The sequence below is a fragment of the Eptatretus burgeri genome, chromosome 6, assembly GCF_056783735.1.
Source record: "Eptatretus burgeri isolate ZD-2024b chromosome 6, Ebu_testis_v1, whole genome shotgun sequence".
Taxonomy (NCBI): Eukaryota; Metazoa; Chordata; class Myxini; order Myxiniformes; family Myxinidae; genus Eptatretus; species Eptatretus burgeri.
Genome location: NC_140966.1, coordinates 106,500,609 through 106,528,266, shown reverse-complemented (window position 1 = coordinate 106,528,266; position 27,658 = coordinate 106,500,609). Strand labels below are relative to the sequence as shown.

The 27,658-nt window shown below is 41.8% G+C and overlaps 1 protein-coding gene across 1 annotated transcript in view; it reads left to right on the top strand.

The window, feature by feature from the left end:
* Nucleotides 1-27,658, top strand: part of TH (tyrosine hydroxylase) — a 77,261-nt gene that overhangs the window by 13,671 nt on the left and 35,932 nt on the right. The window contains exons 6-8 of the mRNA XM_085886577.1: nucleotides 9,318-9,368; nucleotides 16,391-16,536; nucleotides 23,188-23,323. Of these exons, the coding sequence (XP_085742703.1) occupies nucleotides 9,318-9,368; nucleotides 16,391-16,536; nucleotides 23,188-23,323 (333 nt within the window). The remainder of the gene's footprint in view (nucleotides 1-9,317; nucleotides 9,369-16,390; nucleotides 16,537-23,187; nucleotides 23,324-27,658) is intronic.

The following is a 27,658-nucleotide window of genomic DNA, read 5'->3' as shown; positions in this document are numbered from 1 at the left end:
CAAAAGGCGGGGAAACAGAGGAATGTAAGAGTGAAGGTGAGCAGTGATTCGTGATTTTGGTGGTTTTACCAGAAGGGGGTTGTTGGCGGACCTTGAGCGCCCTGTGGAAATTTGGTGGTGACAAATAGCAGAGAGAGAGAGAGAGAACAGGGGGGGGGGCGAGGCTGGAGAGGAGACGGTAGAAGACAGAAAGATCACTGGCCTGCCTGCAGTGAGAAAGTGAGAGGCTCAAGGACTCAGCCTCATAGCGGGAGATGCCCATGATCCGAAATGCCTTGGTTTCCACAGCGTGAAGCTGAAACAGGTGGGAGGCAGGAGTATCAGCCCAGAGGGGAGAGCAGTACTCCATCAGACTGCGGACGACAGCTTTGTCTGTGGCCAGGAGCTCAGGTGGGCCAAGGAAGGACTTTGCACGATAGAGGATTCCCAGTCGGCGACTGGCTTGGGAGGCGAGGTTTGAAATATGGATTTCCCAGGAAAGGTCATGGCAGATAGTGAGACCCAGAAGCTTGAAAGAAAGGACTTCTTCCAGAGGATTGTTGAGAAAGTGGATGGGGGGGGGGTTCTAAATGGCCCTTTCGGAGAGACATAGTGAGAGTGAGATTTGTCCGGCTTGAAAGACATGTTCCACGTGTTGGACCAGTTTGTGATTTTACCCAGATCTGTAGTGAGCGAAGAAGCTGCTGCTTGCTGGTCTGAGGGATGACAGATGGTATGGCAGAGGGTGGAGTCATCAGCAAAGAGATAAAGAGGATTTTCCAGAGAATCGGAGAGATCATTGATGAAAACCAGAAACAGAACAGGGCCCAGAACGCTAACTTGAGGAACTCCAGCCTGGACAGGAAGAGGGGATGAAAGAACTCCATTTAGGGCCACACGTTGACTGTGACAGTGGAGGAAGTCTGCAAGCCATGAGTGGAGATGGCCTTGGATACCATAGGAAGAGAGTTTGTTGAGCAGGGCAGGGTGCCAGACCATGTCAAAAGCACGTGATATGTCTTGGGATATGGCTCTGATTTCATGTCTGGCATTGAGGACCTCCATCTATTGTTGGGAGAGAAGAAGCAGCATATCCAAGGTGGAGTGACCTTGTGTGAAACCAAATTGAAGATCGGAAATCAAGCCATTGGAGAAGAGGAAGGATTTAATGTCTGAAGCGATGATGGATTCCATAACCTTGCTGATGATTGGCAGAAGGCTTATTGGTCTGTCGTTGCAGAAATCTGTTTTTGCACCTTTTTATGCAGGGCAGTGATGTTTGTTGATTTTCAAGCAGATGGCAGATGACCTTGTGCAAATGAGAGGGTGAATAGAACTGAGAGAGGGTGAGCAAGAGCAGAGGAGCAGGTTTTTAGGACACGTGGGCTGATGCCGTCTGGACCGGTTGCAGAATCTGAGTCCGGGTTTGACAGCAAGCTCTCCACCTTGTCAGGAGAAAAGGACACAGAGTCCAGGGACAGTTGGGTGCAACTGGGTAAGGTGGGTAGAAAAATGATGGGATTTGGACACAAGATTTAGCTGCAAACACCGAGTTTAGGCATTCAGCCTTTTCACGTGCGGTATCAGCAATGCGGCCATTTTGAGAAGGAAACTAGGGAATTTTAAGGTGGGTTTGGGGTGGATTAACCGGGGTAGAAAAGATCATGGTTTTGGATGGGTGAAGATAACAGATGGTGGTGAAGAGCTGTTTTGAGGACCTGTAGGGAAGAGTAGGTTTGAAGAGAGTGTGAGAGTTAGTTCAAGAGGTGGGGTAAAATAGGAATGAAAAAATAAAGGTGAGCAGTGATTTTTGATTTTGGTTGTTTCACCGCAAGGTGTTTGCTGGTGGACCTTGAGCACCCTGTGGAAATATGGGGGGCACAGATCACAGACAGGGTTGGGGGGGGGGCGAGACAGAAGAAGACATGGTAGAAAACAGAAAGACCACCGACCAGCTTGCAGTGATAGAGTGAGAGAACACAAAGACTCAGCTTCATCGTGGGAGATACCAATTATCCTAAATGTCTTGGTTTCCACAGCGTGAAGCCGAGAAAGGTGTGAGGAAGGAGCAACATTGCAGAGGGGAGAGCAGTGCTCCATTTGGCTGTGGATGAAAGCTTTGTATGTGGTGAAGTTAGTTGGTTATATTGTCGACTTTTGTCGTGGGCCAGAGTCGCTGCACGCCCCGTATCACGTCCCCTTCTTTTTCCTCTCCACCTCATTTTCTCTTTTGTCAAACTGCTGTCACCTGGGTGGGAAAAAGTCTTTTCAAGCACGAAGATCTCATACCTATATGGTGAGGTTATTTTACACTATCACAAGGAGTTTATCCATAACATATCTCCCCGCAGAGACAGAACCATACCGGGTTTGTGGGGAAACAACTATTTCTCGTTTTTTCCCCTGAACATTTCAGCTGGCCTCAAGCAAAAGATGACATTTGCCTTCAAGCAAGTTTACACCATACCCACATGGTGTCTATAGATCTATGTTCACCGGGGCTGATCTGGAACCATCAATGTTCAGTCCCAAAACTGCAAGTAATGGATTAACGTGCAACAGGACATTGATCGAAGGATGCCAACTGCCGTGGAAAGCAAGAAGCTCACGCTTCGCAACCCTTCGTTGGAACAAAACAGCTATCACTATATGATAATTGTATTTTTTAACGACTGTATTTCATATTTCCAGGGAGTAAACTCCAAACACCATATTCATTTCAAATCACATGCTGTTAAAAACAGGAAACTCGATATTCTTTGGAATTCAGGAAACAGTCCAAAATAGTCGCAAATGTAAACGGTTTCATTGGATGCTTTCCTTTGTTAACCTTGAAAAAGTGACAAATTACCCCAAAAATATAATTCAGGACTACAACTACCACTACTGCTGTGTATTTTCATGTCAACATGTCTGATCAGCTCCGGTGTCTGGATTTCCAAAGGAGTGAAAATATTTGATTCCTCCAAGGTCACTTACCTTCTTTGGCAGACGTTGTTACAGGCAAAGTGAATTGTAGTGGAAGATAGAAATGTTATGGAGCATAAAAGATGATTGAGTGGCAGGTTGGTTGAGTGTTTACCAAGTGGTGATGCATTCCCATGACGAAGTGTGGTTTTCATTTCCGTGGGATCGTCGTGGAAATCTCGTATCCAGGGAATGGTAATCCACCTTTTGTTGGCCAAATGACTTCCTCTGAACACTCGAAGCTCTGTCAAGAATATGGCCGAGTATTGTTACAAGATAATTATAAGGTGTGGGATGATGTTTCCTGGTTGTGACATCCAACGTAATGTATGTAGTTCCCATCATGTGCTGCCTTTTTGGTTGTTGGTTGCATCATTGGTTATGGGCGCGGCTATGCCGCTGATGCAGTGCCCCCGATTACCAGTATACTGGTGCTCATTTCGCCGACCTTGGAAGGATGACAGGTTGAGTCAATCCCCTGGTGTTAATTCAGTGGAAAACAGGGCTCGAACTCAGGACCCCAGGATCCCAAGCCACCATCCTAACCAGAAAGCCAACACCAGGCATTCTATCCCAAGTGAGCCACCATTTAAAAGAGGATATCTCAGGGTCCACTTGATATCTCATGGTTTACTTCTGAGGTGTGGTGATGTGCCTGGTATGGGTGAGGAAGTCTTCTTCATATTATCCATTCATGTTGGGCAACATATACAGCTCCTTGAGAAATCACGCCATTTCCGTTGGTCCTGTGCCATGTATTCGAGATGCATTCAGGTAACTCTTATGTCTCTCATTTCTTTTTCTACAGCTTGTCACTTGGTCTTCCTTGGCCGACCCACCCTCCACTTTCCCTGGGCGCCCACTGTAGTGCAGTTTTTACAACGTTCTTATTCTCCTTATGTAAATATGTAACCCACCCATTTCCATCTTTTTAGTTTGATGTCCTCTTTGATATTTCCCTTTTCTGTTATTCTCTATACCTCTATCTTGCTGCCCTGATCTGGCCATTTCTGTGTCATCAATTTGGTGACTTTCCAGGACTCGCATCTGTTTACATCAAAAATCCTGAGTTTTGTTCTTCTGCTCTATTTTTATTTTCATTTTACTTTCATCTCAATGAATACACCTCTTGCTTTTTGTATTCTTTTTGGAACATCTTGTGTTTCCCCCTCCAGTGGTGTTGACTATCGATCCTAAGTTTGTCAACCTCTTTCATGGTTCAATCATTGCTTATGATTCTGTACACATCCAAAGTATGTATTCATATGCTTTCTGTTTTAGCAGTGTTAGGTTTCAGTCTAACTTGCGCATAATGCTGTGGAAGAGTCACTTCACTCTGCATACAGTCTTGTTTGCGACATGAGGCAAATGTCATCTTCAAAACTGAGCTCTTCAATCTGTTCCTTTTGGGTCCACTGTATTCTGCATGGAGGCTGAACTGTGGTTTTTCTCAACACCCAATCTAGTACCGGAGGGAGTAGTAATGGTGACAGCACGCAGCTCTGGCTAACCCCTCGACTGATCTCAAAGGCAGGAGATGATGTGTTGTTACTGCAGATGTCTTTAACAAACCTGTCTGCTATTCCAAAGTGCCTGAATATTTTCCACATAGATTCCTTCCTTGCTCACACTAGCAAATGCTTTTTCAAACTCGATGAAGGTTAAATAGAGACTTGAATTCCATCCGTTGCTTTGTTCGATGCTAGTCCGTAGCGTGAAGATCTGGTCTCTTCACCCTCTGTTCCTTCAGAAACCAACTTGTGTTTTTTTCCGAATAACCCCATCCACCATATTTTGCATTCTATCCAACATTATCTTGCAGATCACTTTGCTTGCAATTGGTAGCAGTGTTATTCCTCTCGAGTTTCCACATGCTGATAGGTCCCCATTTTTGTATTCAACGTCAAGGCTTTTGGAAGAGCTAGAACACTGAACAGATCAGGAAGCAAAGGAACAGGAGAGAGAGAGAGAGAGAGAGAGAGAGAGAGAGAGAGAGAGAGAGAGAGAGAGAGAGAGAGAGAGAGAGAGAGAGAGAGAGAGAGAGAGAGAGAGAGAGAGAGACAGAGACAGAGACAGAGACAGAGACAGAGACAGAGACAGAGACAGAGACAGAGACAGAGACAGAGACAGAGACAGAGACAGAGACAGAGACAGAGACAGAGAGAGATTTGTCAGGATTGAAAGACATATTCTAAGTGTTTGACCAGCTTGTGATTTTGTCAAGGTGTTGAGAGACGGAAGAGGCTGTAGCCTGTCTGTCTGAAGGAAGAGGAATTCACGGCAACAGGTGGAGTCATCAGCAAATAAACAAAGGGGATTTTCCAGAGAGTTATATAGATCATTTATGAAGATTAGGAATAGGACTGGGCCCAGAACACTGCCTTGTACTCCAGCCTTGAGAAGGACGGGAGATTAAAGGATACCGTTGAGAGCCACACAATGTCTATAAGAGTGGAGGAAGTCAGTTATGTGAGAGTGGAGTTGGCCTTGGATCCTACAGGCAGAGAGTTTGAAGAGCAAGGCGGGTTGCCAGACTGTATGGAAAGCTCAAAATATGTCTCGAGAGAAGGACCTGATTTCATGACTCACATTGTTGTTGGGAGAGGCCTCCATCCATTGTTGGGAGAGAAGGAGCAGCCTGTCCAAAGTTGACTGATCTTGTCTGAAACCAAATTGGTGATCTGAGATGAGGTGGTACTAACCTGTTACGAACCTGTTCCGGTACTAACCGGTACTAACCTGTTCCATCTTCGGGTTGTCGGCAACTAAACCGTCTCCCCCACCAGGTTTTTTGGTGAGGAGGGTGTTTGGATATGGACACCCAGCAGGATTAAAAATAAAACCTGTCAAAGGGCGGAGGAGCTCCTTGTGAGCCAACGGCCATCCATATCTAGTGCCCAACTGTGTCTGCGGACGTCCTCCTGCAGTTGGATTACTTCATATTAGGAGGTTGGTGGCAGGATTTGCACTTCGGCCACCGTAAAACCCTTCATTCCGCCAAACAAAAACGCAAAAATGTCTGAAAACCCACTCCGTGGGAGTACCTCCTGTGCAGCTTCCCTTCGCAGGGCAGCTCACCGGATGACGGGATTGGGGCAAAGCCTTCAGGAGCCCAACCTTTGATGATAAGAGGGAAACCATGGGGTAACATTTCTGGGTCAAATTGCGGGAGAGTGTGTCGGAGTGGTGCTGATGTGTCGTCCACCAGATGGCAGTCTCCTTGGGTTTACCTGAGGCGGTCCCTTCGGGTGGGTGCCTGGAATGTCCTATCCCTAAGAGAGGATGATCACCTGTCTCTGTTATCATCTGAGCTGAAGCGTTTGGACATCGGGATTGCAGCTCTCTCTGAGGTTCGGAGACCGGATTGCGGCGAGATAATGGTGGGTGGTTACACCTACTATTGGTCTGGTCGCACTGATGGTTACCATATTCAGGGAGTTGCTGTAGCTGTGTGCAATAAGCTGACCCCAATGATAATTGAGGTAACACCGGTCAACGAGCGTATTATGAGACTAAGGATTCGTCACTCCTTCGGTGTTATTTCCCTGGTCTCTGTCTATGCTCCGACTGAGGCGAGTGATCTCTCCGTGAAGGATGCATTGTACGCCGCACTCAAGTCTGAGGTTAATCAGTGCCCCAGATGAGATACACTTCCAGTCTTGGGGGATTTCAATGCATCGACTGGAACTGATAGGGATGGTTATGAGACATGTGTTGGTTCCCATGGGTCAGGAACTATGAACCAGAATAGCACTAAGTTCCTTGACTTTGCAAGAAGTCATGGACTTAGGGTGGCTGGTTCATGGTTTCAGCACCCACAAGCTCATCGCTGGACTTGGTATTCCAATGCTGGCTGTGTGGCAAAGGAGATTGACTATGTCCTCGTTGATGGTCGCTGGAGGATGATACAGAACTACAGGGTCTACCAGAGTGCACAGTTCCTCAATACAGACCACAGGCTTGTTGTAGCAACTCTAAAGTTGCACCTTAAATCCTGGAGAATGGTACCATCCCAGCCGAGGCTGGATGTTGGCAAGCTCAAGGATGAGAGGGTAGCTGAGGAGTTTGCGAACAGGCTGAGTGGAGATTTGGGTTGTCTGGTTGCTTTGGGGGTCCTGAAGAGTTGTGGAGTGCCTTCAAGACCACCGTCCTTGATGTTGCCGGTGGATGTCTTGGAACTCACCGCAGGGCAAAGAAGAATTTTGTCCCTCAAGGGACACTGGATACCATTGACCAGAGTTGCAGGGCCAGGCTGAATGGCAGAGCTGAGCTGTTCAGGGAGCTGAGGCGTAAAACTGTACTTACACTAAGGGTGGACAAGGAGGCCTATGTGCGAGGAATCTGTGAGGGGGTAGAGCATCACCTGTGGACAGGTGATTCTCGTCCCGCTTACAGGGGAATTTGCGCATTGTGTTCATCCAAGCCCATCCCTCGGAGCACTGCAGTTAGAGCAGAGGGTGGTCGGCTCTTGACAGAGGATTCTGAAGTGAAGGCCCGCTGGGCCGGTTACTTTGAGTGATTGTACCAGGCTGAAACACCAGCTGTCGAATTGGATGTCAAGGGTGTTACAATCCCTGTTGCTGACCCTCCAATCAACTGTGATCCACCTTCGCTTGTGGAAACACGGGCTGCAGTGAACTGGTTGAAACGGGGCAAAGCTCCAGGGATCTGTGGCATCCATGCCGAACTTCTCAAGGCTGGTGGAAATGCTGCTAATTGGAAGCAAGCTAATAGGTCTGTAGTTAAGGTCTGTTTTTGCACCTTTTATGCAATACTGTGAGACAAGGAAGAGAGAGAGTTGGGATGAGTGGTTAAAAGTTGGTCCATGTGGACGAAGACAGATGTAGATGGAGTTATCACTGTTTGGAGGATGGTACAACAAAGAAACAAACAAGAGATGAGAGTGGAGGGGAGGTTGGAGTGAAAGGTACTCGTGGGGGTTGGGAGGTGTAATCTCAGTACAAGGGCAGTGAGAAATGGAGTTGAAAGGTACTCGTGGGGGTTGGGATGTGTAAGCTCAGTACAAGGGCAGTGAGAAATGGAGTTCTTGATGTAAATTGCAACTACGCCACTGGGGTGGGTTTCAGGCCCATCAAATATGAGAGGACAATAACACGGAGACACACTGATGAGTCAGGGGTGTCCTGTGGGAGGAAGGATTCTGTTAAAGAGATGATGACTGGTTTATCGGCAGCAGCCTTGACTTCCAGATCTGGCAGGTTGTAGTAGAGACCTCGGATGTTTGAGGTCCACTCAGTTAAGGATGTGGGAGAAGGCATTGTGAGGTTGCAGGATAGGAGGGTGGAAGCTTTGTGGGTGGCAGTGTGAGGGGTTGTCTTTGAAGGGGCATGGTGATAGGGAATATTTGTGTGGGTTGGGTGCAATTGAAGGTTTGAGTGAGTGGCTTGAGGGGATGGGGTGAGGGGGGAAGCATTGAGAGGGTGGGGTGAGGAGGGATGCAGAAAGGGGGACATGAAACTTTGAGAGGGTGTGGTGAAAGAGGAGACATGAAGTGGAGGGATGCTGATTCCCAATTTCCAAATTGGACAAACCGAGTTAAAGATCATGAGATGGGAGGTATGAATTTGTGCTGATATTGAGACAAAAGGGACACATAATTTTCACAATTGCTATCTGAGGAGCAGCTAAAGGAGGCCTTCAACAACAAAAACAAATTCGAAAAATACAGCACAAGAAGATACTATTCAACCAACACAGAAAATTGGACGCGGAATCATCAGCAACACAGTGATGAAGATATAACAGAAAAACACAACAAATCCGGTCCAGAAAACATCGATTTAATGAGTTGGAAGCGGCAGCTGCAGATTTGTCCAACGTGCGGAAGAATCCCTGAACTGGAACCCATTGGCAACTTGACTATGAGTCCGATTTTCCATTCTTCTTGTATCACTTTTTTATTCCATATTTCCTTAATCGATGTATGATAACCTGAAATTATGTTTCCAGACAGCATTTGTCCAGGAAGTACTCATGAGGGTGAAGTAGTAGTCATGAGAATTGCTGCTTGCAGGTTTACGGAGATCATGCACCAGGTTGCTACCTAAAGGTATCGGTCTGCCTTCGCAAATGGTGTTTATCAGCCGTGGTTTCAAATGCTTGTTAATTAGCCTGAATTTCTTTAAGCTTTGTTTTTCTGCCATCGGAAGGGTCCAGTACGTTTGACGCACCATGTAAAGAACCTCCTTCGAAGCACATACATTCAGAGATGCATGAGATAAAAAGGACCAGAGAAAGGAAATGGAAGGTGACAGTTGAAGATTCCATCTTTTGCGTGTGTAATGTAAAGGAAACTTTGAATTTCAGGTTCAAATTTGTTTGGTCCAATGTTGCATGTCTTTCTCTTACAGTGGGCAGCCTATCCCACGAGTTCAATACACGGCCGAAGAAACTGCAACGTGGTAGGTGCACCAGCCCGTCAAACACATAGTAACATCCCAATGAGTACACTACTATATTATTTTGATTTGACAGGTTCTGCTCTCTTGTTTCATATGCTTTATTTACGAAGCCTCATGGGAGCTGTGATGACAGTTAATCAAAATGGTTAACACTGTACCATATTCTACCGAAGTACAGGATTTAGAATTTTACCCAAAGGCCAACAACTCGTGAAAAAGGTACCTTCAAATCATTGATGTACATATGATTGATCGGCCAGCCACCTTTGCATTACTACTGATTGACAGTAAGGTGTTCTTTGATTACCCTCTTTGCCACGACATGAGACCCTCAATCCTCGACCGAGGATCTGGTTACCTCTTGTCCTTTGTGGTGCTTTCACTTTTCTTCCTGTTGCACATTTTGCTTTCTTAATCAGACCCATGGAAATAGACCTCGGTGGTTCCTTTGGAGTGTTTCCATGCATAATTATCCTTGTTGCATCAAACTACTCGTATGCCATTATCTGATCAAGAAACAACCTTGGTTACACCTCTTCGTCGTAAATATAACGCATTCAATACGTTATACGCCTACTTCGACACAACACTGCATGATCTGTCGTAGCTCGACACAGGAAGGCCATACATACATTGCTAAAGTTCATGTACAATAGTTTAAAATTAAATCTGCCAATGACCACCATTTTCCCAAACCTAGATGAGCTGTCTCACAGAAGTCATTCCTTGTCATGAAGAAGGATATTTTAATTCATGTATCTTTTACATCAGGCATGAGGAATGGCAGCAGGTTTTGAATGCAGTTCAGGTTTGTTTGTTTGGTTGTTTTTTTTTTTTGCCTTGAGAAGAGGATACTCTTGAAAGCATGAAAAAAAATATTGGCAAAAAGTTTGTTCCTGTGATAAAATGTATGTTCAGTGTAATGAAAGGGCTGGCAGGATGGCCTGGGGGTATACTCACCTTCCTCTACGCTGTCTCGCTTGGGTTTGAATCCCGACCCATCTACAAACTGTCATAGACAGGGTCATTCATAAATGTGTGTGTGGACGTCCCATCTGCGGGCATTAGATGGTGGACATTGAAGATCCCACTGTGTCCTTCGTGAAGAGTAGGCGAGCACCCTGTCCAAATTTCAAATTCCTGCCCTAACCTACAGATGGCGCTGTATCAGCAGCACAGCTGCACCCTCAGCCAATGAATATGCTAGCCTACAGCCTTGTGCTGAATACGAAAGAGGATAGTGTAAGGAGATGTGGAGTTGGTGCACAAGATATGGTGGTGCCGACGATGGGAGATTGTAATGCTTACATGTAAGCTTTGTTTTCATAGTTGGTTGTTTTGGTCGAGTCGTTAAAGATTTGTCTAGTTCACCATTGACTGAAGTCTGGTGTTGGCTTCATGGTTAGAGTGGTGGCTTGGGATCCTAGGGTCCTGAGTTTGAGTCCCGTTTTCCACCGAATTAACATCAGGGGGTTGACTCAGCCTGTCATCCTTCTGAGGTCAGCGAAATGAGCACCAGTGTACTGGTAATAGGATCACTGTATCAGCGGCATAGCCATGCCCCTCACCAACGATGCAGCCACAAAGGCAGCACATGATGGGAACTATTGCTGGTGTGGATTTTGATAACCATGGCTACTTCTCGAAAGTGAAGATCAGGGTACTCTATGCCAAACACCCTTGAACATGAGAGAGGCCTTTATCCTGCAGTATACTGGGATAGACTCGTTGGAAGGGATGAGAGATTGGGAGAAGAGGAGCGGAGGTGGAGTGGATCTATTTTTCCTAACTTCATTTGAATGACAAGATCTCTTGTCCAAGTACTAGGCCAATTAGGAGCCATTTAATTAAATACATAAATTACATTGTCTCATATTGTCTTGGGCAATCTTAACTGATTACTGTGGTGTGTTCCGCACTCCAAAGGGAATGGAGCACTCGACACTGCTTAGCAACATTGCGGCCTCAAATGCAAACAGTCCTGTCATGGAATTAGAACAAATGTTGTCTGGGCTGTCGTTTTCAGTTTTACTCTATCCTCTTGTGACAACAATTTTCCCGAACAAATTTATTGTGTTAGCAGCAGCTACAGGGTATGTGGAAGATGGAACAAAAGAATAGTGTAAAACTGAAATCTTCTCCTTCCACCTCAATTCTCCGACCTGACGTCTGGTTTGAGATTTGTCCATGTGTCAGCCGGTTCCACAGCTGCTTCTTCAACCTGAATCAAAGTTAACTTTTCCAAACTGGATCCGTTGTGTTTTTCTGTCATATTTTCATCTCTGTGTGCAGTTTGTTTTCATCGAAAATATTCTGTAATAAATCAGACATTATTGTCGATATTTGTGGAATTCGGTTTTTAGATCCTCGTGGAGGATCTCTAAGTGTTACTCACGTTGTTGTTCTTGTGGACTTTTTTGTTTCACAGCCTACAGTTTTCATCGAAACTTCCTGAAACTTGGCGTATATATGTAGACATACCCTGCGCAGACAGTAACCATCTCTGATTTTGAAAATTCCTCCGATAAAAAAAAAAGTTATGACGTCAAAATATCTCCGCAAATGGAAATCGCCTAAAACATTATCTCTGAAACTAGGCAAGCTTTTTGAATTCTGTTTGCGGGAATCGAACAGGGCATTAGCTGAGATGAATTACCGCACATTATGATAATCACTATGACGTCATTCCTATTTTTTGACATTTTTTTGTTTCACAACCCAGAGTTTTCATCGGATCTTCGTGAAACTTGCCGTGTATATGCAGAAAGCCCACGCGCAGGCAGTAACCATCTCCGATTTTGGAAATTCTTCCGAGAAAAAAAGTTGACGTCATAATATCGCCGCTGATGGAAATCACCGATACAATTATCTCCGAAACTAGGCAAGCTGTTTGAATTTTGTTTGCGGGAATCAAGCCGGGCATTAGCACAGATAATTTATCGCAAACCTGAGACATCACAATGACGTCATATTAGTTTTTATGACGTCATCATTAAGACAACGAGGATCTTAGCTCATTTGAGCTTGTTTGTTCATCATTGGCCTTCTCGGTTAGCCGGACCTAAATGTTCTCTCTTTTTTTGTGTTTGTTTTGTCGTTCTGTTTCTATTTCTTTTGCACAAAAATTTTGTTTGATATTTTTGCCTTTTCAACACTATCCGATTCCCCCTCGCTTAATAAAAAAAAAAACACAAACTCTTTCACTCGGACACGATCTTATTCTGCCTTCTCTTTGTACTTCCTGTACAATTCTCCTTTTCCTCTATGATTCTCTTGATATCTTCTTTGATGAAAATGCTCTTTCCTTCTTCCTTTCAGCTTTTGAAATAATGTCTTAAAATGCTTAAATTCCCTTATTTTTCTGGCATGAGCACAACACATGTTCTTCTTCATCCCGATATAGGCTTCCTCTTTTTCTTCTTCTTCTGGTTCTTCTATTCCTTCTTCACAAGGCATATTTTGCAAACCTGTCTCTCACCGAAGTGCCTGTTATGCCACCCATCCACTGGTTCCTAAAGCACGACCTTTCTCCATGCCTTCAACAACTCTTTTCACCCATCCCATTGATCTTTATCTCAATGCTAAATATGGGTATCATGAGAGAAGTCCAGTTTGGAGAGCTTGTTTACACACAACAATCACATCACCTACATGTTCTCTTTGCAGTGTGAAACTTGCCCGTGTTAGCACACTCCCCAACATCTCCTAAAAGCCCATGTCCTTCCAATCCCACCCTTTCTACGTGTCCCCCTTTAAGCATCCCTCCACTTCATCCCCCCTTTCTGTGTCTCCCCTCACTGACCTTCTCCAAGCTTCCCCTCACAACACTCTCTCCTAACTTCACCCTCACCCCATTGTTTCCAAGCTTCCCTCTCACTCAACCCCCTTAAAGCTTAAGCCCCCCAACCAATCTCCCCAATCCTGCCTTTTCTAGGATTCCCCTTCATCTTGCCCCTTCTTGTCTTCCCACTTATTCTGTCCCCTCTTGGCTTCCCCCTCATACTGCCGCTCTCAGCTTGCCCCTTGTCCCAACGCTCTCAGATTCCCCCACATACCATATCCTCCCATCATCTCCATCGTCCTGTCCTCTCCCAACCTTCCCTCATCTTCACCCCATGCCCCGCCCCTGCTTCCTTTCCTCTCCCCCTTCTCGGCCCGTCCCATCCCCCCCCAACCCATGCCACTCCTTACCATCTTTCCTTCCAGCTTGTACCATCCCACCCCCCCCACCAACCTCGTTCCACACCCTCCAAGCCCCCACTTGTCTTTGACTCTTAATTCCTCCTCCCTTGTCCCTCACAATGTGGACCTCAAGCATTTGAGGCCTTTATACCAATCTGACATCTCTCAATCCTGAATGCTGCTGACAGTCCAGACATCACCTGTTTAACAGAATCCTTCCTCCCACAGGATATCCCTGACTCCTTTGTGTCTCTCCCTGGCAATTGTCACCTCCTATTTCATCAGCCTGAACCCCACCCTAATGATGGAGTTCCTCATTTTTTACATCAAGAACGAATTTTCTTACTGCCCATGTACTGCTCGTACACATTCAAAGCCCCAGGAGTAAATTTTGCTGCAACTTCCCTCCACTCCATCATCAATGTGTTGTATCATCCTCCAAACAGTGACGATTCCATCTACATCTCTCTTGCAGACAACATGGACCATCTTTTAACCACTCATCCCAACTCTCTCTTGCTTATGTGTGGCGATTTCAGTTGTCAGTATGCAAATTGGTTGAGTGTCGCTACCTCTCTCACCAGCCATGGCTCTTCAGCAAAGGACTTCTTCACTCCATAGGCAAATCTGACTGAAGGCAATTTCAGTGCATTCCAAAAAGTTTGTGTGTCCACTTCCAAGAGAACCAGAAAACAACAACTGTTCAACCTCAAGAATGAGCATTCAAACATGTCTCCCTCCTCTAAAACCTAATGGTGCCTTGTCTAGTCTGCTGTGGTGTATATTCCCCCCCCCCACCCCTTTCCTCTCTTCAAATGACACAACAGCCGACTCCGCTCCTGAGAGGGACATGTGCCTCATTTCTATGTTTGCTTCCAAATCTTATGTCCCCCAATCCCTCACTCTCTGTGCCCATCCTTTCCTGTCATACCCAACTGCTCATGGTCTTTGTATCTTTTGTATCTGAGAAGGTGGAGAAGTTTTACTGCTCTGCAGTTCTTGCACATCATCTCTCTGCCCTTTTCACCATATCATTTGCTCTCAGTCATCTTCCATCTGCTTGGAAATCCACGAACATAACTGAATTACATAAAAAAGTGGCAAAAATTGATCTTAACTACAGACCTATCAGCTTACTTCTAATCACCAGCAAGGATATGTAATCCATCTATCCTTTTCTCCAACAGCCTCATCTTAGATCACCAATTTGGGTTCAGACCAGGTCACTCCACCTTGGACATGCTGCTTCTCCTCACCCAACAATGGATGGAAGCCCTCAATGTCAGACATGATATCAGGGCTGTCTTTGATTTATTGCGGGAGATTCTGATTCATCACATCCCCCCTCCCCCCCCCCAAACAATACCTTCTTAAAAATCCTCTTGAGGAAGTTCAATCAGTCAAACTCCTGGGTATCACAATCAGCCATGATCTTTCTTGGGTAAATCACATTTCAAAGTTGGCATCCTGGGTCATTCAAAGTCCTTATTTGGCACACCTGAACTCTTGTTCACCGACAAAGCCTTCTGCCACAGCTTGACTGCTCTCCCCTCTGGGCTGTTGACCCTGCCTTACACCTTGCTCAGCTTGCTGCCATGGAAATCAAGGCTTCAAGATCATTGGAATCTCCTGCGATGAAGCTGTGGCTATGGGCCTATCACTTCACCATCGCAGACAGGTCGGTGGTCTCTCTGTCTTCTGTCCCCTCCTTTCTGGTCTTGCACCCTCTTCTCTTTCTGTGTTATGCTCTCCCCTCCAGGTTTCTTCAGGGCACCCACAATCCATCATCAATCCCCTTCTGGTAAAACTACCTAAATCCAGGATCAATGCTCAACTCCACTCATTCGTTCCTTTTTTCCTCCCACCTGTGGAACCAAGTTGCACATTCTCTTCAATCCCATTCTTCCCGCCAGGTCTTCAAGACAGCTGTTCCCAAATTCAAAACCATGATCTTTTCTACCCTTGGTAAGCGACCCCACCCCAATCCCTCCTCTTTCCAAATTTCCAGTTTTCGCTCCTCCTCCATTTTGTCCACCCATGTATCCTTTCCTTCCCCCCATTCTTCCCCACACCCATTATTTGTCCAAGTCTATCTCTATTCTTGTCCTACAACTGTGCTGTTGGTGTCACCCCGTCTTTGCTGTTCCTTTTGTCCTGTTACGTCCTGATCTGTTCAGTGTACTAACTCGCTCTTCCACGAGCATTGACTCTATAGACAAAAACAAATACAATTAAAAAAAAAAATTCCCTAAACGAATTTATTGTGTTCTTGCAACGGCTACAGAGAGTAGGCTACTATATGAAGATCAATAAAAGAAAGAGAAATAAATGGGGAGTCAGAAGTGGGAGCCCCCTGCCATGAAGCTCATGTATCATTGGGAATTTCCACTGTACATTTTGGGGATGGGGAGGGCTAGGGTTGTGCATGTTTGTAGATTTTAAAGAATTAGGTTGAAAAGTGTAAGTGACAATAGAAGTATGAACTGCACGTTTCAATATCACCCTCATTGAAAGTGTAATTGAAGAAATTGCCACCAATCGTTTTAAATCTGCCTACGGCGACCATTTTGCTAACCTTCGAGAGCATGTTCCATTAGCAAGCAGCATTTGCTTACCACTTGCCAAGCACTTCACTTGATTGCTTGCTCCATTTGACAAGCAGCTGGCAAAGCGGTTGATACAGAACGGCTGGCTTGGAAAGTGATAGAAAGACCCTTGCTGATGGAACACACCCCTGGTTCACATGTGGTGGCCAATTTAGTCCAATGTTGTTGAAGAAAGTGTTGCTATCACAATATAAGAGCACAATTCTAACAACAAAATGTGTTTTCTATATACAGGGGCAAAATTTACAGAGAACTTTCAAAACTTTACAACACACATGCTTGCAAGGAGCACCTCGAGGTTTTTCGCATATTGGAAAAGCACTGCGGCTACTGCGAAACGAGCATCCCACAACTTGAGGACGTTTCACAGTTCTTACAAGGTTCTTTTTAAATTCTATTATTTAACCTCCAATGCTGTGCGTTCATATCTCATTCATGAACACACTATCTCTCATTGCATGGTAGGAGATAAAATTTTGCTACACCTGCTATGCTGGGATAAAAGGGAAATCCTTTGGACTTCACCATATGTTTGGAGAACTTTATAAAATTACATGAAACCAATGAGAGGAGGGACAGAGTGGTCATTTCGGGTGGACAGCCCATTTATGAGACATGTACTTATTACATACACAAATATAGAGAATGTTTGCCCGACACCACCACCCTCCAATCCCCAAAATCACAACTTTATCCTCCACACATGTTCTTTCCCGTCTAACCCCTTACTCCTTCCAAACCTCCATTCATTTCTCAGTGTTCCAACATGATACAAAACATCTTCCTTCATTTTGGAATGGGACAAAACATATGTACTGTATTATCAAGTCGGTCTCGAGCATATGCTCCCTCTCCGTCCCTTCCCTCAAAGAAAATGGCACCACAGCTGATTCTACTCATTAGATGGTCAAATTCCTCAATTCTGTTTGCTTCCATATCTTGTGTAATCAACCAATCATTCCTTACACCTACCCTTCTTTCTCATTCCCAACTGCTCCAGGATACTGTGTCTTTCCCACTTAAGAAAGCAGAGAGTTTTCTGGCAAACCTGGACTCCGATTCTGTGACATGCCCAGGTGGTTTCAGTGCATGTATCCTAAACACCTGCTCTGTTGCTCTTGCTCATCCCCTTTCTGCTATGTTCACTAGATTATTCTCTCTGGGTTAGTTACCGTCTACCTGGAAGTTAGCCAACATCAATAAAATACACAAACATGATGCAAAAAAATGGATCCTTTTTAACTACAGGTAGAAAAGCTTGCTTCCAATTATAAGCAAGGTCATGGAATCAGTCATTGCAGTTGACATCAAATTCTTATTTTTCTCCAATGGCCTGACCTCAGCTCAAGAGTTCTGTTTCAAACGAGGTCATTCTACCTTGGACATGCTGTTTCTACTCTCCCAACAACGGATGGAAGCCCTCAGTCTCAGAAATGAGATTAACACCGTCTATCGGGACACAACTTGAGAATTTGATAGTCTGGCACTCCGCATTGATCTCCAAACTCTCTGCATATAGCTTCCAAGGCCACCTGCCATCATGGAATACTGACTTCCTCTACTTCCATATTCAGCATGTAGCTCTTAACATGATGGTCTCATCTCCTGTCCCTGTCAACGATTGAGTGCCCTAAGGCAGTGTCTTGGGCCCAGTCTTGTTCCTTGTCTTCAGCAATGATTGTTCTGATTCACTGGAAAATCCTGCCCATCTCTTTGCTGATAATTCCCACCCTCTGTCATGTCATTTCTCATCCTTCAGACAGGCAGGCAGCAGCCTTTTTCCTATCTGCAGATCCTCATACAATGAGGAGCTGGTGTCCAACACTTGGAATATGTCTTTTGACCCTGTCAGATCCCATACACCCACCCTTTCTCTCTGAAAGGACGATTTGGCAAACCATCCGTTTATTTACAAAACAAATCCCTTGAAGGTGACCTCCAAAGTCAACCGCCGACTGGGCATCCTTCATCATGCAAGTTCTTTCCTTGGCTGATCTGAACTTTTGACAACAAACAAAGCCTTCATTCACAGCGTGATGAAGTACTGCTCTCCCCCTTTAGGCTGGCATCCCTGCTTCACACCTTGTCCTTCTTGATGCCGTGGAAAGTAAGGTCCTCAAAATCATTGGGATCTCCCATGATGAAGCTGAATGTCTCGGCATGTTAATTTTGGATTGCAGACAGGTTGGTGGCCTCCCTGTATTCTACCACCTCATTTTTGGTCTTGGCCCTTTGCCTTCTGCTGGTTTTGTCCTTGCCAGGTTTTTGCAAGATGCACATGGTCTGCCAGTAATCATCTTCTCGTTAAACTCCCAAAATCCAGGCTTGCTGCTCACCTCCATTCATTTGTTCCTCCCTTCTCTCACCTGTGGAACCAACTTCTCCAATTTGTTCAGATCCATTCTTTTCTCCAGGGATTCAAGACAGCTGTTTACCACTACCTCAGGTCATCCATCTCCCCTTCATACTCACGATCTCTTCTATCCAAAATTACCCCCTTCCCAAGCACTCCCCTTTGCCAGGTTATTGTGATTTCCCCCCCCCCTCTCCTCTTTTCATTTGTTTCTTCTCAGATGGTTTGTTCCTTTTCAGTTTCATCCCCACTCTCCCCTTCCTCTTCCTGCTGTGTTTCATTCAGCTTGTTCATCCCCATGTGTTCTTCTCCCCCTCCTCTTGATCTCATTCTCACTTCCACTGTGTTGTTTGTGTTTCCCACCTTCCATTTTGTTCTCTTCCATTCTGCTCTTGCTCTTCCATGAACCTCAATAATCAACATAAAAGACCCACGGAAGGAAAATTACCTGGGTATAGGTACACAGTCTTGCTCTATTTTTCTAAGATAATCTGGAATCTTTAATATCCACCACCTAAATTAATGATAAATTATTCATTATTGTCAGTTCAGGCCAGATCAGACCTGTGACTTGCTACAGGTAAAAATGTAAACCTGTATTAACCTGTTTCATGGTCTGGTTGTCGGCGACTAAACCGTCTTCCCCACCAGGTTTTCTGGTGAGGAGAGTGTATGATATCGACACCCAACAGAATTAAAAACAAAACCTGACAAAGGGTGGAGGAGCTCCTTGTGAGCCAATGGCCATCCATATCTAGTACACAACGGTGTTTGTGGACATCCTCCTGCAGTTGGGCTACTTTTTATTAGGAGGTTGGTGGCAGGATTTGCACTCCGGCCACTGTAAAACCCTTCATTGCACAAAAGGTAATAAAAGCAAAAATAAATCTGAAAACCCACTCCGTGGGAGTACCTCCTGTACAGCTCACCAGATGACGGGATTGGGGCAAAGCTTTCGGGACCCCACTCTTTGATGAAAGGAGGAAAACCACGACGTAACCTTCCTGAGTCAGATTGCGGTAGTGTGTGTCAGGGTTGGTGCTGAGGTGTCGTCCACCAGACAGTGGTCTCCTTGGGTTAACCTGAGGCGTCCCTTCAGGTGGGTGCCTGGAATGTCCTATCCCTAAGAGAGGATGATCACCTGTCTCTGTTATGATCTGAGCTTGTGTCTGGACAGCGGTATTGCAGCACTCTATGAGGTTCGGAGACCCTGATTTCAGTTAGATCATGGAGGATGGTTACACCTACTATTTGTCTGGTCACTCTGATTGTTACTATGCCAAAGGAGTTACTTGAGCTGACTGCAATGATAATTGAGGTAACACCAGTCAAGGAGCATATTATGAGACTAAGGATTCGTCACTCCTTAGGTGTCATTTTCATGGTCTCTGTTTATGCTCCGACTGAGGAGAGTGATCTCACCCTGAAGGACACATTCGATGCCATGCTCGAGACTGTGGTTGATCAGTGCCCCGGGTGAGATACTCTTCTCATCTTGGGGGATTTCAATGCATCAACTGGAACTGATATGGATGGTTATGAGACTTTTGTTGATGGGTCTGGAACTATGAACCAGAATAGCTCTAAGTTCCTTGACTTTGCAAGAAATCATGGACTTAGGGTGGCTGCTTCCTGGTTTCAGCACCTACAGGCTCATCGCTGGACTGCGTTTTCCAATGCAGGTGGTGTAGCAAAGGAGATTGTTCATGGGCTCATTGATGGTCGTTGGAGGATGATATAGAACTTCAGGGTCTACCAGAGTGCTCAGTTCCTCAATACCGAGCACAGGCTTGTTGAGGCAACTCTGAAGTTGCAACTTATATCTGAGGGAATGGTACCATCCCAGCCGAGGATGAATGATGGCAAGCTCAAGGGTGAGAGGGTAGATGAGGAGTTTGCAAACAGGCTGAGTGGGGATTTTGGTGGTCTGGGTGCTTTGTGGAATCCTGAAGAGTTGTGGTGTGACTTTAAGACCACCGTCCTTGATGTTGCCGGGGGATGTCTTGAAACTCACTGTAAGGCAAAGAAGATTTTTTTTCTCTCAAGGGACCCTGGATACCATTGAATGGAGTCGCAGGGCCAGGCTGAATGGCAGAGCTGAGCTGTTCAGGGAGCTGAGGCATAAAACTGTACGTCCACTAAGGGTGGACAAGGAGGCCTATGTGAATGGATAGAGCATTACTTGTGGTGAGGTGATTCTCATCCTGCTTACAGGGGAATTCACACATTGCATTCCTCCTACTCCACCCCTCGGTGTACTGCAGTTAGATATGTGTGTGGTGGGCTCTTGACAGAGGAGTCTGAAGTGAAGGCCTGCTGGGCTGGTTACTTTGAGTGGCTGTACCAGGCTGATCCACCAGCTTTCAAGTTGGATGTCAGGGGTATTATTATTCCGATTGCTGACCCTCCAGTCAACTGTGATCCACCCTCGCTTGTGGAAACACAGGCTGTGGTGAACCGGTTGAAATGGAGTAAATCTCCAGGGATCTGTGGCATCCATGCTGAACTTCTCAAGGCTGCCGGAAATGTTGTACTTGTGTCATTGCATGAAGTGCTGTGCTCTGCCTGGAACACAGGTATCATCCCAACTGACTGGAAGATGGGCCTTATTGTCCCTCTCTGGAAAGGGAAGGGTGATCACCAGGACTGCAACAACTACCGAGGGGTGACACTGCTCTCAGTGCCAGGCACGGTCTTTGCTCAGATACCTTTTGATAGGGTTCACTACCATCTGCTTGAACACCAGCATCTACTGCAGTCAGGCTTTACACCAAAGAGGTCACTGATTGACCGCATCCTTGCTATTTGTGTGCTCACTGAACGCAGATGAGAGTTTCGGCAGGGGCTGCTTGCAGCCTGTGTTGATCTCTGTAAAGCATTCAATTCAGTGAATAGGGATGCCCTCTGGAGGATTCTTATTCTTTGTGGGGTACCACCAAAACTGATCAATCTGATGGCTGAACTATACTCTGGAACTGAGAGTGTTGTGAGATGTGGTGATACCATCTCTGACTTATTTGCAGTTGTTATTGGAGTTTGTCAGGTGTGTACTGGCCCCCACACTTTTCAGCGCTTGTTTGGACTGGATTCTGGGGAGGATGTCGGCGAGATCAAGCTGTGGTGCATCATTTGCGAATGTCAAGATATCTGACTGATTTTGCAGATGATGCACTCATCTTTCTGGACACTCTGGATATGATTTTGGGGGCCCTCAAGGTGCTGAATAAGGAGTCGTAACGGGTTTACTGGGTAAAAACTAAGATTCAGGCTTTCAATGACATCTTGGATGCTGCTATCCTGTCTGTACCCATTTGTGGAGAGGATGTTGAGGTCACGGAGATATTAACATACCTTGGCAGTGATAATCATGTCTCTGCTGGCTGTGAGCCAGAGGTCAATGGACATCTGGGTCTGGCCTGGGGAGTCAAGGATTCACTGGATCATGGGGTGTGGCACTGCTGGTACCTTTGCGGGAGGACGAAAGTCTGAGTCTTCAGGTCCTTGGTGCTTCCAGTCTTGCTCAAAGCATGTGAGACAGCGACTTAATTCCTTGGCTATCGCTGGCTGGACTTTGTGTCCAACAAGCAGTTGCTGAGAGAGACTCAAATGACATTTGTTACCTGCATAGTCTGTAAGTGTCAGCTGCGGCTGTATGGATATGTGGCTCTTTTTGCTTTTGCTGATCCTGCTCACCAGATTCTCTCAGTGAGGGAGCCACGTGAGTGGAGGAGGCCAATGGGCCAATCACATGTCTCATCGTTGCAGCAGGTTAATCAGCATCTCAAGGTGTTGGGGATGGGCCAGGCATCCGCCTGCTGGATGGCCAGACGGAGGCCGCTGGAGTAATGGTGGAAAGGACGCAGCGACATGCTGCTCTGGCGCATGCTCCCCTACCTGACCTGACCTAAATTCATAAGGGACAGCAGGCTTCATTCCTGCATCCAAAGGATGGGTTGCTCTGAGATGCTGTATCCCATAGCAGCACACAGGCTGGCTGTTGTCAGATTTGACTCCACAAATACATAATCTGACAGTTCAGAGCTGACTCCGTTACCAACGGTGCTATCCAAGTTGCACTATAAGATGACGAAAAGCATTAAAGCCAACTGTATTGATTGCTGCCTGGTGCCACCTGTGCACCTACCTGTATTTGGAATGGTATATTCATTTCCAATGAATGGCATTAACAAACTATTTTGCTTTTGAACAACCCAGAAAGGACATGTTTATTTTCTGGGTCTGTCGGCTTCCGAATACAGATTATTAATTCTTCAATGATTGCAAGATGAGGTCAATCTTTGTAATGAGAACCAAAAATGATTACTCGCAAATGTGCAAGTAATATTTGCTTGACCTTAGCATTTGATCAGCTATATCTGTTTAATAAACATTGATTATAGGTATATACAACAAGAAGTTATGAGTAGAACCTTCAAGAAGTAACCCAAAGATGATGGCTAAACTCTATCAGAGATGAAGGAATTAAAATGTCATGGTACCTTATTACTGTTTACAAGGAAATAACAGCATTTGTTTTCTGCAGTAAAACAAAACAGCAAGACAAGTTACCTGCATGATTATTTATTTCCATTCCAAAATTCTTGGAACGTTGCTCTGGTGATCGACCGAGATTTGTGACTGTTTTCAATGGTTCCCTTCAACTTCCCGTGTTGTGCAGAGCACAGTGGATTCAGACTACGCCCTGTGTCTGGTCTTCTGTCGGCACGGGATTTCTTGGCAAGCCTTGCATTTCGTGTGTTTCAGTGCACACAGTACATCAGGCACAGCTCGACACCAATGCACACCCCAGAACCGTGAGTTCACACAATGTTCTCAAATCTGAGGAGCTCTCAGTGATATGTTTACACAAATGTACATGATGCATATGAAAGGGGAAAAGTGGTGACAGTAAGATTGAGAGCAAATGTTATAGAGAAAAATGTCATAGAGGTTGAAAAATTGGAGAGAGTTGAATGATTGTAGAAAGCGGAAAGATAAAACTGAATGATGCTGGGAAGAAAGAGGATCAAGGGGGAAAGTCAAAGAGCAGTCTATAGACTTGTATAGAAAACCTTTTGTAAAGCAGCGGCACTTATTCATTCGCTTCTCCTCTCAGGTCTCTCCAAGTGGCAGTCATTTTTTGTTAGATTTAGTCCAGTCAAATTTCCCTTCCAGCCTGTCCTGCTCTTTCTCCACCCCTCTTGCTTGTCTTCTCATGCCCTTGTCAAGGCTCTGATGTGTCATATCAGATCGTTCAGCAAGGAAGATTGGTGTGGTCTAAAATTTGCTGTCCTTCTCAAAGACTGATCCATTAATTTGATTGGCTCCTGACATCAATAGTTCCGAGAATTCCTTCCTTAAAAGAATGCTTTCTCAACTTCACCAGTTCACCCTTCTTGCATGAAATTATTCTATTCGACATTCCAACTCAAATAAACTGAGGCAATGGTGAAAAAGCAACGAGCTTTCTCCACCTGGAAGGGAACCCCAACTGATGGGAACCTAAAGTCCCTCCACCTACAAAGCAATCCGTGTTTATCAGTCCATCGACAGATGAGGGTCCAACATGATTATGAGAATAATGCATAAACTTGACCTGCTATAATAAGAACTGGAAGAGCACTCGGTAGAGTGTATACCTCCACCTGATCCACAAGAACATATAAAGCCCAATACATTTTTGAAAATTCAGGCGAGGTATCGTTGTTGGCCCGACCTCTCAATGGTGAAGAATCACTTCAACAGTTAAATAAGTCTCGTATCCGGATCCAAATAGAATGATGTCTTCAGGTCTTCAAATCAGCTGTTCACGACCATCTCTTATCTTCCCCATCCAAAACCACCAAAATTGAATCAATTCCTCCTTGTCACAAACACAACCTGTCGACCAAGTTTCATCCGAATGCGTCATATATATATATATATATATATATATATATATATATATATATATATATATATATATATATATATATATATATATATATATATATATATATATATATATATATATATATATATATATATATATATATATATATATATATATATATATATATATATATATATATATATATATATATATATATATATATATATATATATATATATATATATATATACATATATATATATATATATATATATATATATATATATATATATATATATATATATATATATATATATATATATATATATATATATATATATATATATATATATATATATATATATATATATATATATATATATATATATATATATATATATATATATATATATATATATATATATATATATATATATATATATACATATATATATATATATATATATATATATATATATATATATATATATATATATATATATATATATATATATATATATATATATATATATATATATATATATATATATATATATATATATATATATATATATATATATATATATATATATATATATATATATATATACATATATATATATATATATATATATATATATATATATATATATATATATATATATATATATATATATATATATATATATATATATATATATATATATATATATATATATATATATATATATATATATATATATATATATATATATATATATATATATATATATATATATATATATATATATATATATATATATATATATATATATATATATATATATATACATATATATATATATATATATATATATATATATATATATATATATATATATATATATATATATATATATATATATATATATATATATATATATATATATATATATATATATATATATATATATATATATATATATATATATATATATACATATATATATATATATATATATATATATACATATATATATATATATATATATATACATATATATATATATATATATATATATATATATATATACATATATATATATATATATATATATATATATATATATATATATATATATATATATATATATATATATATATATATATATATATATATATATATATATATACATATATATATATATATATATATATATATATATATATATATATATATATATATATATATATATATATATATATATATATATATATATATATATATATATATATATATATATATATATATATATATATATATATATATATATATATATATATATATATATATATATATATATATATATATACATAAATATATATACATAAATATATATATATATATATATATATATATATATATATATATATATATATATACATAAATATATATATATATATATATAAATATATATATATATATACATAAATATATATATATATATATATATATATATATATATATATACATAAATATATATATATATATATATATATATATATATATATATATATATATATATATATATATACATAAATATATATATATATATATATATATATATATATATATATATATATATATATATATATATATATATATATATACATATATATATATATATATATATATATATATATATATATATACATACATATATATATATATATATACATATATATATATATATATACATATACATATATATATATATATATACATATACATATATATATATATATATATATATATATATATATATATATATATATATATATATATATATATATATATATATATATATATATATATACATATATATATATATATATATATATATATACATATATATATATATATATATATATATATATATATATATATATATATATATATATATATATATATATATATATATATATATATATATATATATATATATATATATATATATACATATATATATATATATATATATATATATATATATATATATATATATATATATATATATATATGTAGGGAAAGAATACTGGTTCTGGCTCACTTTTCCCCATGTAAATGAATGGGGGATTTTCAGCCATGAAATTTTTCTTTTTTTTCCCCTGAAAAAATAAATCCCCTTTTTAGCCCAAGGTATATTTATTTGTCTCCCCTTTTAACCTGGAGCCTGGTGTTGGCTTAGTTGTTAGGGTGGCGGCTTGGGATCCCATGGTCCTGAGTTCAAATCCCGTTGGCTGCTGAATTAACACCAGGGGGTTGACTCAGCCTGCCATCCTTCCGAGGTCGGCGAAATGAGTGCCAGTGTACTGGTCCCGGTGTATGCCCCGGTTAGAATAGGTGTACCATATCCCTGTGTGTCGTAAGAGGCGACCAGGGTTGGTGTCAGGAAGGGCATCCGGCCATAAAACATTGCCTCAAGAAAAAGCCAAACCCCTGCACAGCAGGGAAAAATGGCTGTAAAAACGGTCAAAATTATATTTCCCCTTTTAACCTAGGGGCTCTCTATTCAAATAGCCCATACAACAAGATAAAGATTTGTTAAAGGTGATTCTAAAGAAATATCTGAAACGCCTAAGCCCCGGGACACTCTTTATCAAATAACCAATGCATATTGTTTAGCTCACTCATTGAACCTATAAACATTTGTTCATTCTCAAATTCCTTCAATAGTTTAATTTTCTTTGCACAATAATCCCCATCTAAAATATTGAAAAACAAAACATTTGAATCTTTATATTTTTTAAGATACCCCTTTTGTGCCATTACGAAATGATAAACTTCTCTTAATGATCTCATCTGGCCACCTCCTGAGTTGCATATCATTTTGATATTGTAGTAAATTATTTTTCCATTGTTCAATTGATAACCATCAAATTTTTCAGTCCATTCAAACATATTTATTATTTTCTTTACATCCTCTAACTTATTGGTTTTTAAATTGATTCGCATATTTGTTTTATTTACCTTTGTTTTAGATATTTTTTCAATAAGACTTATTTGATATTTTTCACATTCATTATGTTTTCCATTTATATACCAAGACTGAGATTTTCTCCACTCTTTAGTTTGACTAATACTTGGTTCGACCATTTATATATTGTGAAAAACGCGGCGGAAGCCCTTAAAAACCCTAACCCATCTTCCCATCGTTAAAACTTGTGTCCATATGGAACACAATCTATTCTATTCACTCTATCATACAATACCCATATGGAACACAATCTATTTTAT